The sequence below is a fragment of the Tubulanus polymorphus genome, chromosome 2, assembly GCF_964204645.1.
Source record: "Tubulanus polymorphus chromosome 2, tnTubPoly1.2, whole genome shotgun sequence".
In the NCBI taxonomy this organism is placed as follows: Eukaryota; Metazoa; Nemertea; class Palaeonemertea; order Tubulaniformes; family Tubulanidae; genus Tubulanus; species Tubulanus polymorphus.
The window spans coordinates 17,323,415-17,343,972 of NC_134026.1; the positions used below are offsets into that span (position 1 = coordinate 17,323,415).

General features: G+C 36.7%; 1 protein-coding gene across 4 annotated transcripts in view; it reads right to left on the reverse strand.

The window, feature by feature from the left end:
• Positions 1–20,558, reverse strand: part of LOC141899606 (E3 ubiquitin-protein ligase RNF170-like) — a 123,935-nt gene that overhangs the window by 67,878 nt on the left and 35,499 nt on the right. For all 4 annotated transcript variants that reach the window (XM_074786015.1, XM_074786014.1, XM_074786017.1 and 1 more), the window contains exon 3: positions 8,464–8,645. In XM_074786015.1, the coding sequence (XP_074642116.1) occupies positions 8,464–8,645 (182 nt within the window). The remainder of the gene's footprint in view (positions 1–8,463; positions 8,646–20,558) is intronic.

Consider the following 20,558-nt stretch of genomic DNA (forward strand, 5'->3'; position numbering starts at 1 on the left):
CCTTTAGGTGGCGTAAAACTCGATAAACACTTCAAGCGACATAGCGAACGATCTCCTTTCCCCCACAGCGAACGCTTAACGTAGTAGAGGCTACTAGCCTATGTAGGCCTATGTATATGCGTAGGCCTAACATCTGGACGGATTGGTCGTAGGCCTATTGAATAACAACCCACCTAAATATCGTAAATTTTGTTTTGAAGTTCAATCCAATGAGTCCGTTAATAAACGCAACAATTATACTGTGTTTGTTTGAGGCAGTAAAGCTCAGTACCGGTAGGCCTAAAGCCGCGTCGAACTCGATAAACCCTTCAAGCGATACAGCGAACGATCCCCTTTCCCCCACAGCGAACGCTTACTCCGAATGTCAAGTGTGAGTCCAGCATACGGAAAGGATTGTGTTATATACTTGTATTTAGTAAATACCTTGTGCATTTGACAATGATCGGTATGTACCGTAGGAAATATAGAGTATTGATGGTATTGATATAGAGGTTGAAGCCCGCGGCCGAATAAAGTAATATATTCTTCTATTTTGATACCTCGTCGACATAACAGCTTTTCTCCGCTATATCACTTCGGCGTGTTTCGTTTAGGCCTACGACTCCCCGGTACACTTATGATTTATCTTAGTAAATATACGGTTAATTTGATAAAGAAAAAAAGGTATTGCTAAACGAACTGCTTGATGCCCGCCGCCAAATCACTGGTAGTAATAAATTAATTTGTACTCGATTTGATTCTCATGATGAGGTGAAACTCGCAGCTGATCCCCGGAACGACGATGTAGTGACACACATCGATTCGTCAATGTTTACAGCTCGACAGTGCTTTTAAAATCTAAAGTAGTAAATTTCCTGTATATCAGTAATACGATTTGATGAGGAAAATGGGCTATTGTTAAAATTAGTTTTTAAAAACCGCAACAGAATGTGCAATCTTTGGGTAATAAATTTGTTAATTAATGCTTGAATTGATAATTGATGAGACAAGAAACGTGTGGTAGATTTCGGAAAGAGGACTTAGAAAAAGATGTCGGCTCTTTGAATGGGGCTCAATTTTCGATGTTTACGGCCCGACAGTGCTTTTGTAACGATGATTCTTCAAAATACGCTCGGAGTATTTATAGATCAAAGTGAGCTGAATGATATCAGACAGATTGTATCAACAACAGCGGCAAGGGAACAAAGCCTTTGTTCTTTTAGTAAAAATAGTGTGGAAGAAAATAATAATAATAATAATCACGCGGATATCAATAGGGTTTTCTGTGAAATAACAGAAAACCCTAATAAATATAACTGCAAGCAGCGATAACGGGTTTCTGCCTTTCTGGATAGAATGTCGTTCAGGGATGCGAGCAAAGATTTCACCCGAAATCAGTTCGTTACATTCCATTTTTGAAAAAGTGCCACCTAGGACTCAACTCACAACATGGATATGTTGACCCACATGTGCTACTACGCGCAAAGTACTAATGTGCCAGGTTTTGGTGGAAATAACATCAAGAAGAACGAAGCTACGGTGTTTTTACCATTCCCTAGTGACAGTTCAAGCGCATATTCGGTTATTATTAGTTCCGAAAAAAGTCGACATGATAAGAAAACCGAATTTGGCCCAAAGCACAAATTTGGCCTATAGGGTAAACTATGCAGGAGGGAAGGCCTTATAGTGTTACTATTAGTAGGGGAGTGACAAGTCAGTCCGACAAGTCAAGCGATCAGATGGGGACTACAATTCACATATGAAATTGATGTCCAATAACCATTATAAAAACATAATCACGAACGGTACCATCGCTCCCCATTACTTACTGTTACTGGTCTCTGGCTAGCAATCATTCTTTATCGGTGCAGTGGGTAGGTATTTTCAACTGACTTTGTTCTTCTATGACATTACCATCTACGCTGCGTCACGATGTGATGTACATGTACAAAGGACATCCAATTTGTAATGTATGTGATGTATAAACTGACATTAGACCGTTTAATATCGACGATAACAAGGTATCACCGACGCTGACATTTTCTGACGCTAACTTATATGACCCGCCTTTTGGACCGGACCAATTCAATTCAATTAAGAAGACGCGTACCGGTACAATAAATAAATAAACCGCTGTTGATATCCACGAACAAAACTATACTATTATAGAATGTTTAAAAGGAACTGTTTTTAATAACAGTATGAATAAACTTACTTCACAAACAAGGAAGTACATTTTTTACTTGCGAATGGTCGAACCCCAGTTATTCACAGTAACCTGTGATTTGGATATTCTCTGAGCCTTCCTTCTTTATTTATTTGTGAAATGACGTCACAAACTTTCAGATTCGCGCCAGTATGCGCGCCATGATTGATGATTGCTATTTCCACCGGTGCTATCTTTAAGTAACTTCAAGTTTAAAATAGGAAGCACAGTACATCCATAGAAACTACGCCCAGAAAGAGACTGTTATATTATTATCAGAGTTTAACATTTCGTTTCAAAATTGTTAGTAGTCAAATCTAATAGAAGATGATTTTTATGTGACGAAACTCAGTGGAAAATATGTTAAAATAATAATCAGCAGGAATCCAATAGGGTTTCTGCCGAGGCAGCAGAAACCCTAATAATGATCACGCGAATCTCAATAAGCTTTTCTGTGAAGAAACAGAAAACCCTAATAACAATCAGTACAATTACAATAGGGTTTCTGCTGGCAGCAGAAACCCTAATAATAAATAAGTCTTATATAGTGCAGGTAACCCTATAAAAACAGTTCAGATGCGCTCCTCTAGTCAATATTGTCTGAATAGAAGTGTCTTTAGATGAGTCTTGAACTGTTCCAGAGAAAATGAATCAATATTGGTGAACTATGCGTGTTCCATGAACGAGCTGCATAATGGGAAAATGCTCTAGCACCATAGGGGACCAAATTGAACAGGGAGTCACAGAGTTTACATTGATGAGCTGATGGAGGTTTCGAGCAGGTTTGTATATGTCCAAAAGTTCAACAAGGCATTTTGGCGTTAGTCCACTCAACAAGATAAAGGTTACCAGCAGAACTTTAAAGTCAATCTGTGCACGTACAGGGAGCCAGTGAAGTTGTATGAGAGCTGGTGAAATATGATCAAAATATCTAGTTCTAGTGATTAGTCGGGCACAAGTTTTGGAGACATTGGAGTGTTTGAATGTCTTGCGTAGGTACATCAGGAAGAAGGCTGTTACAATAATCCAAACATGACAGAACAAGAGAAAATAGTGAAATATTCCAAAGATGGTAATATCCAGATTTCAGAATTGAGTAATAACTTCAACCCGGGTGCTAACTTAATTCATTTTCAATTGAGATAACCCCCGGTGAATGATATTACCAGTCTATAAAACCAGGCCTAGGTTTCTAACAGGTTGCTGGGAGACTGGAACCTCAATAACATTGACAACTATTGATTTAATGTCAATTAATGATAGGCGTTGAAGTGTTCGGAACATCATAACATCAGTTTTTGTTGGATTATCTTTCAGGAAATTTTCGGAGTACCACGCATTAACGGCTATCAAACACTATTCTACCATTTAAACCTTGTTACGCACAGCCACAACATTGTCAACAGAATACATGACTGTATACGGCTGGTTGTTGTCAGCAAAACCATGACGGTCAATTTTGTATGACTGAATAATTTCACATAACGGGAGTATGTATAGGAGAAAGAAGAGCGGCACGAGTACTGAGCCTTGAGGTACTCAAAATTTCATTTCATGTGCGATTGAGCGTGAGTCCTCGATTACAACACGTTGAGTTCTCTGTGCTAAATAAGAACCAGACCATTCCAGGGCTGTCCCTTGAATGCTGAGGTAGTCACACAACCTCCTTAGCAACACTTTGTGGTAGGACAGTATCGAAGGCAGCGGAGAGATCAAGCAGTACGAGTAATGCAATGCCGCCGGAATCGACCATACATCGTAGGTCATTTTGCACTCTAAGTAATGCTGTCTCGGTACTGTGTCCAGATCTGTAGGCTGATTGGAGTGAGTCATGGAGATTGTTGGCACTCATGTAGTCCCGTAGTCTGATGGGAACAACGCGTTCAAAAACTTCATAGAAATATAGGAAACATTACTAATCGGTCTATAGTTACTAAGAATATTACAATCTAATGATGGTTTCTTTAACAGTGGAGTCACAAGTGCACATTTCATGGTCTGAGGCACAATCCCTTACACAAGAGAATGATTAACTATTTGAGTAATTATAGGGAGTAGTGAAGGAATAACTCTCTTTAAGAGCCATGTTGGTATAGGATCTAAGGGGCATGATATGTCTGGAGCCATCCTAATGGTTTTACTAACTTCAGCATCAACAGTAGGAACAGACAGGTGCAGCAATGATCTCAGATTTACACTTCGAGCTGTCCCATCAGTAGCATTACCACCCAAACCAGAACGTATAACTTCCTCAATTCTGGATGTATAATACATTGCTTTGGCATTCCTTAAAAACAAATTGAACGAATTTGGGGCAGCTATGAAGATTTCCTTGTGAACTGTGAGTTTAGTTCGTCGCCATCTTGCTTCAGCCTGACACTTGCTATGTTTTGCTTTGTTGACATCACCATTGCACCATGGAAGTGACGGGTGAATCAGAAGTTTCTCGTGAACTGGATCATAGCTATCAATAACTCACAGAGTGAAGAAGAATAAAGATCAGCGAGCAGAGATGCTAGGGCCAAAGTACCAAAATTCCAGAATTTAGAACGGGGGTCTTTTTGCGTTTTTGCATCGCCGGAAATGCGTTCTAGAGCGATCTGGGTATCTGAAAGTACGACGGCAGGCATTCGTTGTGCTTCACATCCCTCGCTGCCTTCTTATGCCGCGCGCTATCCGGGTGACGAAGAATATCTTTTTTCCCGCCACTACCGTATTTGACCTGGTCTTTACAAATGACGCAGTACGCCACGCCAGCTAAGTCTAACTTACGAATGTAGTTCGATAAGTAGTCCCCGTTACTGTCCTTACACTCTAGCCAGTGCCAGTTAAATTTATTTTTTATACCGCTGTCAATTGCCTTTATATCGGCCAACTCCCGACTGACAATCTTTCCGTGCGTGCTCATTTTGCAGACCGTCCCGCTTGACAGCTGCAGGCAAAAAGTAAGTTACAAAGCTGCGTGCCTCAGGACATAGCACGCACGTGGTAATAATTAAGATGATATTTATTAGATATCATCTTAATTATTACCACGTGCATCTTCACATTGTTGGCCGTCAGCGGGACGATATACAACGGCGTGTAAAGATATTTAACTTTTAGTTGGAAATGGCGTCACAACAGTGGCGCTCCGCCTACGCACGCGCACAGATACCACAACAAGCACACATATATACATTGTATCAGAACGTCCTCGGAAACAGAGACCAAGATAAAATAACACAGAAGCGACGACGAGTACAAGCAAACGAACGCTTCTACGGTCCGTGCCATTACTGGTCGCCGCGAGGAATTCTCACCCAATTTCCGGAATTGACATCGGCGATCCTAAATTTCCGGAATTCCGGATATTTCCGGAAAACTAGCATCTCTGAGCGAGGCCAGGGACATCAAGGCCCTCTATATTTTGAAATTTTTTGTACACATCGCTGGAGAAACTTGTATTGTTGATCTGACGCAGTTCATGTCTTAACTCTGACCTGCCACTGTGCTGGTTTTTTATGACCCAGTGTGAATAAAACAAGCCTATGGTCCGAAAACATATCACAAATAGCCACACTATCGATAAATGAAGCATCCTCCATGGTAAAGACACAACTGAGAATGTGATTACTCCCGTGTGTGGGTTTCGTTACATGCGGATGCAGGTCAAATATTCAAATTAATTCATTGAATTTCCGAGTGTCAGGATCTTCAACAATGACCAAATGAAAGTTAGTATCCCCAACTACTATTAGTCTATTTAAATTCCCACAGTTCATGATGTCCTGAAGGAACTACTAAGCTTCTTCAAAGAACAAAGGAACTGTTAATTTGTTTTTCTTTGAAGCAGGGGGACTGCATATGACAACAAGTCCATATTGGCTGTTATTGGAAGGTGAATATCTGCTGCAAGAATTCAAAAGTTCTGAACTTGGTAAACACATTATCAACCATTGGTCCAGTAATGAGGGCGCCACGGTACAGAAAGGCGAAACCACCATATTCCTTATTTCCATGTCTAGGGGTATGGAAGAACTTAGGCCTATATCTACGAAGTAATAGGGCATCTACAAAGAATTGGTCTTTGGCTTGTGATGTTAGTGAAGTAAATATGTAACGACCTGAGATCTGACTTATCGAAAAAAGTAGCTCGAATTAGCCATAAATTAATCATTTATTCATCTTTCACTCTGTGCGTATAGTTCACTTACAACCCGCAGTTGCACTATTTATGATGTTATCTATGACAATCAACACAAGCACATGTGCATGCTAGTATGAGAAGCCTATGTATAATTGATAAAATAAACATCATTTGTTCACCTATTCACAGACCTACAGCGCTGCTCACTTATATACCATCATCACGTCATATCCAACGGCAGCAACAATTCAAACCAGTAGCATATTTGATATTTGTGAATACATCACATTTGAAAATGACATTTACACAATATTCTATTTTGATGGCATTTGTTCTCTAAGACTTGTAGTCCTGTTAGGTTATGAATTAGATGCGGATCTTATTGTAGGGGTGGGTCACGTGCGTACAGACAATACTAAGAATAAGAGGCCTTGTAGCTGCGCTCACTTGTCGTGACCTTTAACCTCTTAACTACAGCAGATAATGTAACGTACCTCACCAGGATTCGAACCCAATGGCATCATTCAATTGCTGTTTCGAGGTACTAATCCTCCATCTTTGGAGTAAAAATTGGAACTGAATTGAAGCAGACAAGCATGTAGTACGGCTACACACCAGCGGCGTAATGACTCACCACACCAGCGATTGTAGTAAATACATATATTTGCGACGTAAAAATATGTCATGCATGGTGAGAGAAGGTCATTATTTGCGACGTAAATATACGTGTTTACTACAATCAAAATTATTCATGAGTAAGTTAATTTCAGGTAATCACATGGAAGACCTGCTCGCAAATGCTGTGTAAATGATTTTGCTGACTTTTTTAGTGTAAATATTACTCTGATTTCAGATTTGCCGCTTTGGATCGAAAACATTATTTTTTGACAAGCAACCAAATTGGTGTTTACAGACAACTGGACTAAGTTTATCAGACTACTAAGTGCCGGATTGATAAAGACTAGTTTTGCACAATGGATATTATCGCGATTGGAACAATGTGCGAGCGTCTGTGTTCATAAGCGTGTGCCTTGATCCTCTAGAGACATTTCCTCTGTTGGATAATGATTGGACTGATTACTGAATAGTTTTGACGATTCTATTTCTATATTTTCAATATTTCAAACAAAGATCTTTTGTCATTTTTAAAACTATTTTTTTGTTGTTGAAAATCCTCTGCTTTCAAGAAATGGTTGTTGTCCCAATGAACTATAATCAACCAGTGATCACAGCAAGTTTATCCTGTATGCTCTAAGAAGACCGATGTTATTTCGTAGTCATGTGGATTTTCACTGTGCCTACTCAATTCGCTGTAATGTCCAAATTTTACACCGAAACTTGTATATGTTGTTTGGCACCCGCTCGATCCAAGTTCTGTAGTCTGGGTGATTAAGCCAGCTATCTTTGAATGACGATTTCCCCATTTTATAAGAAATTCGCAAACCACCGCCATTTGCAATTTCAAAATTTTAACGAAGACACAATGAAAACGAAAACCCGGATCTGAAACACGTACAGTAAAATAAAAACTTAGACAGAAGGCGGCGCCCCATTACGAGTCGCGGAACAACAGTGACAACGATAGATGAAACGCTACGCCGGTTCGGATCGGTAAAAGATCGTCGCTGACTTTGTTAACATGTCAATTGTGTTGTTTTCAGTATTATCAAAACAACACTCCCGGAAAATGTTGCCTTTTGCCCCTGAAACATTTTTACTGCTTTAAGTTTAAAATCACTGATTTTTACGGCCGTATTTTTATTTTTCAATTTTAAATGCTTTTTACTGCTTTTACTGCCCGCGACGAAACCTGTCTATTGCTGATGTGTTCATGTCTGCCCATCAACCAACCTGTAGAAGACAGGTATCCTACTAGTTGACTAAGAAGTTTTACTTATAGTTTTTAAACGTATGAACACTGTTGTGCTATTTTATCTCCAAGAACTAATACTGTTGTACCAACCAAGTAGATCCCTTCGATCATCTCAAGATAACACCAGACTTACTGTTGATGTAACTAAATTTGTCAGGGTCGGACAATAGACAGAAAATAAATGTAATATGGCCCCAAAGCAATACTCCCAAGATTACATCTTTTGATAGGTACTTTACTCTCGGATGTTATTGCGACGTTATGTTCTTAACTTACCACAAAAAATGTGACTACAATTGGTCTCCACTGCATAGATAGCATCTCCTAGACATATAGGGCAGGTTATTTCTTCAGATCGAATTCTACTTTCAGATGAATTCGGTTGCTGTGTAATCAACTGTCTAGTGAAGTTCACATTATCTTGGCTTTCTGGATGGATCCGTTGAACATAATGCTGCCTGAAATATAACCACAAAGAAACTTTCCATGATGGGTTTTGCCATATTGACTTTGAACATGAAAAGTGAATGGAAAAAACTGTTGATGCGATGCATGTATAATCCATACTATCAAGGTAAAACGTCAGTAAGTATACTGAGCATGGCCACTGGATACAGTCTGCTATCGGCCGGTTGAAAGAAACCCATGATATATGCCATGGAAATTGGCCATGCAGTGCATGGGGTACAAGCTTCACATCCAAGATTCAACACGGGTGTTAGGAAGCTGTTCACAGACTGCACCTTAAGGCCGACTGCTAGCTGTACCATGAGGGCCTATATAGCTAGTCTAACGATTGACCAAATGGAATAGAAAAATAATATTCACCAGCGAAGAACGAAAGTTCTTGTTTATGGGACTTTTAGACTTGACAAATGTTCATAATTTTGATCCGTGAGACAATGACATAAAACATAACTTTAGCAGGGACAGCTTACAATCAGCACAGTAATAAAATCAGAAGCTTCTATATAAGTTCTTCAAATTTCAGGGCAGTACATACAAAACAAGGCCAGCCATTTACGATGATATCAAGTTTATCGACTGAATGTGACTTTCAATAGTTTCATGGCAGGATATATTTTGATAGTAAAGAAATTCAAGCCAAAGCTTACAAGAAACAATTTAAAACGTGGCTACACGTCTTAACATGATCTTTTCAACAAATCAAGTATGGTTCTTCAAATTTCAGGGCAGTACATACAAAACAAGGCCAGCCATTTACGATGATATCAAGTTTATCGACTGAATGTGACTTTCAATAGTTTCATGGCAGGATATATTTTGATAGTAAAGAAATTTAAGCCAAAGCTTACAAGAAATTTAAAACGTGGCTACACGGCTTAGTGTGATCTTTTCCAAGTCCATAATAAATCAGTTACCTTGAAAACTGGAGCTTGTTTGGCAAGGGCATTGCCTATGAAAAATACTTTTAATTCTTTAGTTCAAAGTTCAATGTTATATTGTATTTCATCTTTTTCAAAGAATTAATTCATTGAAATAAGGCCAAAAATATACATTTGTTAACGGTCTATGTCCAAAATTTAGTAGCATAGAGGTAGGTAAGGGAAACTATTTTATATTTTGAAAAAATGTTTTTATAATACAAAATGTTTAGAAAAAATCATATGATATCACCAATCCAAAGGTGGCTGAATATTGAAATCTTCCAATATATGACTGTGGACGTATCGTAAAAAAACCAGTACCGTAAAATATTGGCGCATGTAAGTGGATCACTACTAAAATATTGAACTCAACTTATACGCCAGAAAACAATGGTTTGCTGCTTAGTATTTTCAGGTCACAAGAAATTACAATTTATTACAAACCCTACCAAACAGAAAACAGTGCTCATCTTCTGCTATAATAGTTTAAATGATTATTTTTGATAAATTATGATTACTTTATTAAAACAAGAGCCCCAATGGGGGCACAATGGCCAGTCTGTCAGCTTTACATAAAATGGCAAATGATGCATTCTGTGGGTTAAATTTGTCCTAATACACTCCCAGCTCAGTAGACTAGTCAATCCCAGGCTAATAATTTACACAATTCAATCATGTTTTCATAAGTAGCACAGACAGCGATTGGAGCTGCCAGGATCAAATACCTCAGATAAATCTTTACCCTTGGTCCTATTGATTTGAATGCGGAATAGAATTGAATTTTCTGAAATTTGCTCAATAAAACAAAATTGATTTGGACTTGCTGTTTTACCTTGTTCAATAAAGTAAAATTGAATTGGATTAGATGTTTTTTTGCAGAATAAAATTTGATTGAATTTGCAGTTTGAGCACATGGCTAATTAATTAGCATATCAAGGTCATCCATCCGATTTGAGAAAAAGATATTTTTCCTGGACTTACTGCACAATTGTCAATGATATTTTCTGTAGTGCAAATAAAAATATTCCTCCCAGAAAAAACCAAATCAACTAAAGATCCCAGAAATCGATATCGAAATACAATTTTAGATCTTAAAATAAAACCTGGAACACCTGCTGATCTCTGCGGCTAAGCCAATCATAGAGGAGTCTTTGCTTTCCGACCGTCTTTTTAAAACAGATATTTTTGCCATCGGCTGGCCTAAAAACTAGAATGTCGTTGAAGATGACTGATGCCCCCACATCAGGTGAAACACCTGAGTGTAAAATGCAGCCCGAGCATATGTCGACCTATTTATGAAGGCAGATGAAAAATTCAAAATGGCTTCTGATGACCTTGACCTTTGACCTACAAGACTCGAAATTTAATCAGTCCCTAATGGTCTCTAGGGTAACCAATCCATACAATTTCACAACGTAATCGTATACTATTAATGAATTAAGAGCCCAGAAATTAAAATACAAAACAGCTCCTGGTCACCTTGACTTTTGACCTACAGGACATGAAATGTAATCAGTTACTCACGGTCTCTAGGATAACCCATCCAAAAAATGTCACCAAAATAACTTAAACCGCCTAAGAGATAGAGCCCGGATATGAAAAATACATAACAGCTTCATGTAAGCTCAACCTTTGACCAACAGGACCCGAAATCTAATCAGGTACCCACGGTTTCTAGGATAACCCATCCATAGAATATCAGTAAGTTATCTTAAACCGTTTATGAGTTAGAGCCCGGAAATGAAATTCACAAAATGGCTTCCTGCGACCTTGACCTTAGACCTACAGGACCTGAAATGGAAATGAAATCAGTTACCCAGTTCCTAGAGTAACCTATCCATAGAATTTCAGTAAGTTATCTTCTACCGTTTATGAGTTACAGCATCTGCAATAAGTACAGAAGACGGTAGATCACGGTAGATAGAATATTGAATATTGAAATAAGTACCATAGATCACCATAGATCACGGTATTCTATTGAATAGATTACAGAATCGGTATGGAGTGAAAGATGTTCCTTTAGAATGGTTTAGGTCATATTTAGAAAATAGGTATCAGCGTGTTGTGATTGACAGATCGTCATCTCAAAATGTTAAACTCATGTGTGGTGTACCTCAGGGGAGTGTACTAGGCCCTACACTTTTCAGTTTATATCTTCCACCAATCGAAGAAATTATTATTAAACATAAACTCGACTTAATGTTATATGCCGATGATACCCAGATTTATTTCTTCTGCAAGAGTTGTGCAGCTTCTAAATCAAGAGTTGAGAAGTGTGTTGACGAAATAAAGGAATGGTTGAAGTGCAATAGACTTGTTTTTAATGATAGTAAGACAGAGGTTATACATTTTACGTCAAAATTTCGTAAGGGAGACAAGCTATCAAGTATTAGGATAGGAGATGACAGTATAGCTACTTGTCAGTCAGTCAGAGATCTTGGCTTTATTTCGATCATAATTTTACCATGTCTTGTCATATATCTTACGTCTGTAGATCGATTTCTTACTCCCTGCATCGCATTGGTAAAATACGCAAGTTTTTAGATCGCACTAGCACCGAAAGATTGATTCACGCTTTTATAACTTCCAAATTAGATTACTGTAATAGTCTTCTCTACGGTCTTCCGAATTGTTATATTTCTCACCTACAAATGCTTCAAAATTCTGCCGCACGCCTAGTCACTCTAACTAAGAAGCACGAGCATATCACTCCTATACTGTATGAACTACATTGGCTCCCTGTTCAATCGCGCATTGAATACAAAATTCTCCTGTTAACTTTTAAAATTTTGCATGACCAAGCACCAGCCTATCTTTCGTCTGTTTTAACCACTCTTACACCTTCCAGACACACGCGCTCGACCGTGGCAACTAAATTATTTGAACCGAGATACCGCCAAGAATTTTATGGCTCTCGAGCTTTTGCGGTGGTAGCCCCCGCCTTTGGAATGCTTTGCCACAGTCGATGCGCGATTTATCTTCCCTTAATAGTTTTACCTCGCAATTGAAAACGCACCTATTTAATCAGCACTACAAATGATTTTACTTGTAGCAACCGTTTGAAATTAAATATCTATTTTATTGGGTAATATTTTATATATCTGTCAATTGTCTTATGTTTTTGTCAATTTGTAAAGTCTGTTGAGATATTTTATGTAACGGACTGTAAATAAATATTATTATTATTATTATTATTATTATTAAGACAGCGTATCAATTATAAGTTCAAAACATGCCATTTTGACTAGAAACTGGGTCATAAGTCGGACATCTTGAATCGGAGAATTTCCCAGAACAATACAGTTCCTTTTCATATTATTACAAATACCATAAAAATTTCATGAAATTATCTCAAATGGATTTTCGAGTTACTGTGTAAAAGGGCAGTTCCTGCATTGAAAGTGGATGGTGTCGACCATACTGAATCGGTGAAGTCCCCAAAAAAATGAAGTTTCACATCATACTATCATACATATCTCATATAATTTTCATGAAATATTCTCTTACGATTTTTGAGTTATCATGTACACTGGCAATTCATGTGTCAAAAATAGGTCATTATTCGGCCATCATGAATCGTAGATTCCCAAAAGAGTTCTTCAGCATACTTTCATCCACATACCATAAAAATTTCACGAAATTATCTCAAATGGTTTTTGAGTCGGCGTGTCCACGGGAAGTTCCAGTGTCGACAGTAGGTCTTAAGTCGGCCATGTAGAAAGAGGTCAGTAAATAGGAAATGAAAAAACAGTACGCAGTGAAACAAGCACTGGACATTCAACCTGATAATGGTAACAATTCAAAGACAAGTGAAATCTATAGTGAATGCCGATCACACAGCCTTATAAATGCTGGTACAAATTGAATAACAAATCGATTCTCAACCCCAAATTAAAGATTCGATTCGGCTAATCAAAACATTTATTCAAATGAATTCTCAAATGGAATTTTCAAATGGATAGATCAAGTAAATCTGTCGTTTTGTCAAACTGACTTGAGTATACATGTATTTACATGGATAGATAAGATGGCAGGGAAGAAAATTTATATTGTGAAAAAATTATTTTTTACATCTATAACTAATTCATAAATTACAGGCAAATTATCTAAACCAATAAAATATCGATTATGATTGAAGGAATATGGGACTTGAGTGAAAAGTAGTTCCTAATTTTGAAAGAAGTAAGGACAATACGAATATCCACGTTGTAATATTGTTTGAATAGACTCTTGAGTTTTCTGCTTAATACAATCGAAGGGAGGCCTATGTAATGAACGAAAAAAAGTGTTTCGACCTTATCTTCCCTGACCATACTAGCGGGAGTATCATCACTACATTTGCTATTCAAAAATCTTCTTAGACACGAATTAAACAAATCTTGTGGGTAGCCATTTTTGTGGAAAACGTTTTTTAGGAAATCAATTTCTTGTGAGAAAAAAAACCAACTACTGCTTATGGTATATGCTCTATGGAGCAGACATTGGATTAAGCCAAATGTCCATTTTTGAGGACACATAGCTGAAAAGTTTAGAATCTAGCTAGTGTAAGTTGATTTTCTAAATACCTGAGAAGTGAAAGTACCATCATCCGTTGTTGGGAGTGAAATATCATCGCCTTCAGCAATTAGGGAACATTTAACATCATGTAAACATTGTGCATCAAATTTTTCTTTAAAAAACAACTTTACAATCAATGATTCTGGAAAAAATGACTTTGAAATCACCATCAAAGAGGCATTATATATAAAATCCAAAAAACCAAGTATTAACAAACAACTTTCCACACATGGTGTCTCATTTTTACTGAACGTATTTTGATATGTTTATAATCCATTTGTACTTTGTAAACTAGGCCACTTCACGCCTGCATGATATTCTCTGTAATTAGTAACAGTATACTATGCATAGTTTGTATCTTTTCATGTCATTTCTTGAAAAGGACTCGAAGAGATGAGTCGAAATCGATCGAAACGTTTGAACATGTAAATCAACTCATTATCATCATGAAGATTGTGATAGTTGCGCTTTTATTATTATTTAATTCCTAACAGTTTAGCTAATGGTTCTTTCACTAAAAATCTATGTTCTACATCATTAGCTAACTTTATTCTCACTTAATTATTATCATCACCTTTAATAAATTCAATTTGAAATCCAACAGTACTCCCCATCTTTGTCCGAGCTCTTCTATTAATTTCTTGCACTAATGTTTCTAAATTATTTCATCCTGGTTTTAAATATAGATGAAACCATTTATCCATATTCCTAATATAAATTAAAACGGCTCTATGATCAGCAGTTTTATCCCATATATCAAAAAAAGAATAAGATAAACTTGTATTAATTTTAAATCTACACAATTTCTAAATTCTCTATCTAATTGTATTAGTAAATTATGAGATTAATGTTTTTTTTTTCTAGAATCAACATATATTCTATATTCTTTTAAGTTATCTTGCATTTATTTTACAGATTTTTACAAATTTTTCAAATCTATATACAGGGTGTCCCATTAATTACTATACATGAAGAACTGCCTATATCCTCCAAATTTCTAAATGAAATGTTTCGCTTTTCGACCAAAGGATAGAATGTAACGGTAATTTTTGATTATTATCGTGGTTGCTATGGTAATTTGCTCAGAGATTTCCTAGCAACTGATTACATCGTTGTAGGGATTTTGTGTAATTCTGATTTAGAATAGATCACCGTTAAATCGTGTCTATGTCTCTGAAACAAAAAGCTTAGATGGTATGCTGGTTTTAGGAAACCAAATCTTTCTGCCAGTCAGAACCACAGATTTTCGGGTTAAAAATCCCTACTTGATTGCAGAGAAGCCACTTAATCAATGTCATCAAGTGAGCAGTCTGTTGTCTGCGAGGTGTGATCTTTGGATTCGCCATACAGTAGGTCCAGCCAGTGGGCCTATAATAGGGCCATACTTTTTTGACAAAAAAGGAAATGCTAACTATGAATGGAGCCGGGTATCATAAGATGCTGATTCAGTAATCCATTACAAAACTTCATAGATGCCTAAAAAAGGAAGTCTCAATGCAGTGTGGTGCGCAATGTCTTTCAGCACGCAAAACAATTGATGTTCTGCATAGGCATTTCAGTGACAGAATCTCAGCGCTCCAAACTGTTAACGACTGGGCCCCATACTCGCCTGACCTAAATCCACGGGATTTTTACTTGTGGGGCTAGCTGAATGACAGTGTACCAAATAAATTGCCCATGGGCAAAGTGTGGTTTACCTTGAAAGCTAGAGGTTGTTTGGAGTAAGGGCATTGCTTGAAAAATCTTTTTAATTCGTGACTTCATTCGTGACTTCACAAAGTTTATATTGTATTTTACCTTTCATAAAGAATTATTTTGTAGTCAAATAAGACCAAAGATAAACATTTGTTTATGGTCTCCGTCCAAAATTTCGTAGGGTACAGGTAGGCGCGGCATTGGAAACTATTTTATATTTTCAAAGACATATTTTTCACAATATGAAAAAATATTCGAATAAAATTCATATGATGTCACATATCAGAGGGTGGCTGAATAGAGTCTTGGAAACGAATCCTTTTCCAATGTATGGCCGAGGAAGCTAAAACCAGGGTGTAGTTATTAGATCGTTTTAAATCCTGCAATTTCCACTACAATATTCAGACCTCGCCCTATACCTATAGTTTGCTGCTTAGTATTTTCAGGTCACAAGAAATTACAATTTATTACAAATTCTATCAAACAGAAAACACAGCACTCATCTGCTACAACGATTATTGAGCCTGTTATCATACCAAACGTACATGCGCCAAGCAGGGTTACAGCATCACCATGTAGAAGTTTGTATGAGCGTGTGTTTGTGTGCACAATAGTCTAATGTTAGCACTCCAGCGCACGTGGAGGCCTTGACGTATAGTGAACGTTCGCTTCACTTCAATCTCAATCAACACATTCACCGGGTAGTTAAATGAAACAATACCTATGGCGATATGTGAAATGATTATATTCTCACCAGCAATGAGCATTTAAAATTCGCACATGTACGGCACCTAGTCCAATGAAACTTTCGCCATTAATGGCTTTCCCATAATTATTTTAGTAGCGCCGGAATTCCCCGTATATCCCAAAAACAGCCAATCACATTCGCTCGAAGAGACGATGCCTCAAAATCGAAGTCATTGCAATTTTTTACGCAACAGCTAAGAATTTTCCCGCCAAAAACAGTTTTTCGTCGAATTTAAACAAAGTTGACCATGATAAAAATAGATAAACCAAAAAACCAGAAACTATTGATGATTTCAAGACAAACATCTGCGATAACACAGATGATTGTCAATGTACTGAGAAATTTCAACAATAGACTGAATCATGTGATAAAATTGAAAGGTTCTCCCATCAAGCATATTTGGTAAACGAATTGGATTTTAGTAAAGTAATTTTTTGTGGTGAAAAGTATTATTGTAGTCTATCTCTCCTGAAGATTTGGCTGATTTACCTCAAGCAGTTTGAAAATGACAGGCAGTTCTTTATGTATAGTAATTAATGGGACACCCTGTAATAGTTCACTTTTTCATCTTTACTTTTATTACATCAAAAAGAGCTAAGATCAAAAAGAAATATTTACAAAATTTATTTTAATTCAATATCTCACTACTTTTATATCTATGTGGTGCAATATTTAATTTTTTTCAGTTACTTTATATTCTTTTTAATTATTACATATCATTCAGGTTCAATAAATTCTATTATATGACACCCATCTTCATCTTTTCCATTATATTTCAAATAAACATTATCATTACTTAAATCAACTGATTCTTCATCTGAAAATTGAATACATGTATATGTTTCAGGTAATATAGTTCTGCATTTATGCACGCTATTAAATACTTCATAACTTAAATGCCCACCTATTCTTTTCCCGTATTTAGTTTCAATTTTTTCTAGTTCATCAATATGATATTCATCATCTTCTGATAATTCATTTAATTTTCTAAATGTAAATTCTAATTTTCTAAGACGAATCTTGCATTTAATTTATTCAATTTCTTTGAGAATATTTCTTTGCTTTTTCCTTTGGTTTGTTTACTCTGCATTTATGTAGAAGGAATTTACCAAATGTATTTACCTTCCCTACCACATTTCTACCTGATATATTTTACCTACCTTACCTCATGCATGTCTACCTAAATATTTTTCAATCGAATTATATTTATCAAATTCAATACAACATTTACGAATTATTGACATTTTATTTTGAATTTTAAAACAAAACATAGCTGCAAAGCAGCGATAAAGGGTTTTCTACACATCCTTGATCGTATTCTTGATGTGTACACTGATGCAGCCGACCAAACAATAAAACTGAAGGGAATTCAGAATCCTGTTGAACCGTCAACTCGGCTTTATAAAAGGACCGTTGACAAACAGTCAATTAGGCCTACTTTGAAACCATGGATGACAGGACCAGTTGGTTATTTGACTATGGAAAATCGACTGTGAGGCCTTGTCATTATGGATTTCAAAAACCATTTGATAAGGTTAAACAACAGTGGTTTCTAAACAAGTTATTCGAATACGGTATCAATGGTAGCCAAATTCAACGGAACTGTCTCATCTTGGGAATAAATCAGTCTGACTAGTGGAGTTACGCCAGGTAGTATCCTAAGTCGTCTTCTCTTCACTGTCTTGATAGATGATATACAGAGTAATCCAAAATTTACCGGACAGAGTATATTTCCAAAAGGACCTACACAAGCTGTGTTCTATTCATGGTCAGAAAACCCAGGTTCAGATTATACCTTTGTGTTCAATGAGAAGATTATTTGGTTTGAATAAAGATTACTCAATATAACGAAAAAACTATTTAGTTCCACCAAAATTTTGCTCTTAGGAACAAAAAAAGCATCCATCGAACAATATATCTGTTCGAACAAAAAACTACATGTTGTGAAGAAAATCTTGTTCGAATGAAAACCATTCTGTATGACCGAACAATACGCTTATGTTTTTGAACGCATACTTTTCTTCGTTCTGACAAAAAAAATTTGTTGAGCTAAAACAATTTCGTTTGAACGAATGTTCAAACAATTATTCGAACGAAAAACCTTCTGTTTGAACAAAATAAAGTTTGTTCGAACGAAAACAACTTTGATCTAACAAGTTTTTCAAATTGGTTCAATGGAGGGAAATGCTATTGGTTCGAAAACAAAAACAAAACACATTTTGACCCGACAAAAGCATTTGTTCAAATGAAAAGATGTTCAAACGAAGAACGGATCTTTTTCATCTTGGGCTATGTAGAAACTAAAGTCATCAGGAATTAAAAAAATACCAATTTCGTTAATGATGAAAAAACCCTGGTATATAAAGCTGCCTGCTCAGACGAACGCTTACAGAGCTTAAAAAACAAAATCTTGTAACATATGTAGGCCTACGTATGCACGACAGGCGTAGGCATACATGCGTATGCTTGGGCCTGATAGAAGGTGATTAGGCCTTTTGCTATTAAACCCTCCTAAACATCATATTCCTAAACCTTATTTACCAGGTGCAGGTCTCTGGTGTATTGGATTCATAAAATCAATTTCATTTTTCGGATTATGAAAAAACAAATCTCTCGTTGCTGGATTTTTATAGCAAATTTTTTTTGAAGTTCAATCCATGTGTCCGTAAATAATCACAGCTTGTTTGAAAAGATAAAGCACAGTAGGCCTAAAGGTCGCGTACAACTCAATGAACACTAAAATGAAGCATGAGTCCCAGCTTACGGATAAGAATGTGTTATATACAGTTATTTTGTCAATATCCTGTGGATTTGGTAGGATCGGTATGTACTGTAGGGAAAAAATAAGAATATTGATAAATGGTTGAATCCTGTGGCCGAATCACTGGTAGTAATAAATTCATTTATTTTTCAGCCTGGTCCTAAATCCTCATCGACAAACGATCACAACGATGCACAGTTCCAATACGCTCATCTATTTACAACCAGAATAATGATGGCTAAGCGAGTGAGAGAGGTTTGCTACAAAGGTACAATAAAAGACCAATGGTCTTGTAGCTCACCTGACCAACTGACCATTAACTAATAGACAGTTTAAAGACTTGTTATATCCCATGTCTAAAATGGATTAGACGCTGGTCTTATTGCAAGGGCCGGTGGCAAGATGGGAAGAGGAAAATCAATATACACATTGTCTTTCAAACCTTCAAAGGAGCGATCAAAATCAAACGGCAACTCTTGTTTTAAGAACAATATTTATTTTCAGATAATAATATTCATATCAAAAGATAGGATAGGAGCTAGGCCTAATCATATCAGAAGTTTTGTCTTGGAATAAAATGGTTGAAACGTGTTTTTGAAAAAATCTATAATTCCTGCTTCAATGAGTTGAGGTGGTGATTCATTCTTGGCGTACCGGTATCAGTAAAACAATGCGTAAGATCAATAGAAATAAAGTGAAAATTAAATTGCATTGAATTGAATTGTAATCACAGTGTAATACTAGACAAGAGGAATGGATTGATATCCTGTCCGTCGGTCCCGTACTAACATCTTTCTGTAGTAGACATTTTCGGGGCACTAAGGACCAATGACAATCATTATTCATAGATTATCTTACCTTCAATGAGCAGAAATACCGTGTATATTACACGTGTGAATAAACCAGGAAATGCGGTAGTGCGCGGTGTCTAGTGTATGGAGACGCATCGGGGTCATTCACAAATATAATCAAAGAAACCGAAACTTTAATCTGTTGAAACAAAATGTCATCATTGCGACTGATTTTTATGAAATAAAATTTAACCTTGATCTCGATTGATTGGAATTCAAAATAAAAATCCACCATTCGGCGAATTCTCTCCACACTTGAATTTTAAAAATATTCCTAATAGGCTACCATATTTCTTGGATCTATCCAAGAAACGATAGTTCATAGGCCGAGCCACGTTATTAGAGAGTTAGGCGAGAGTCAGACCCCTGCG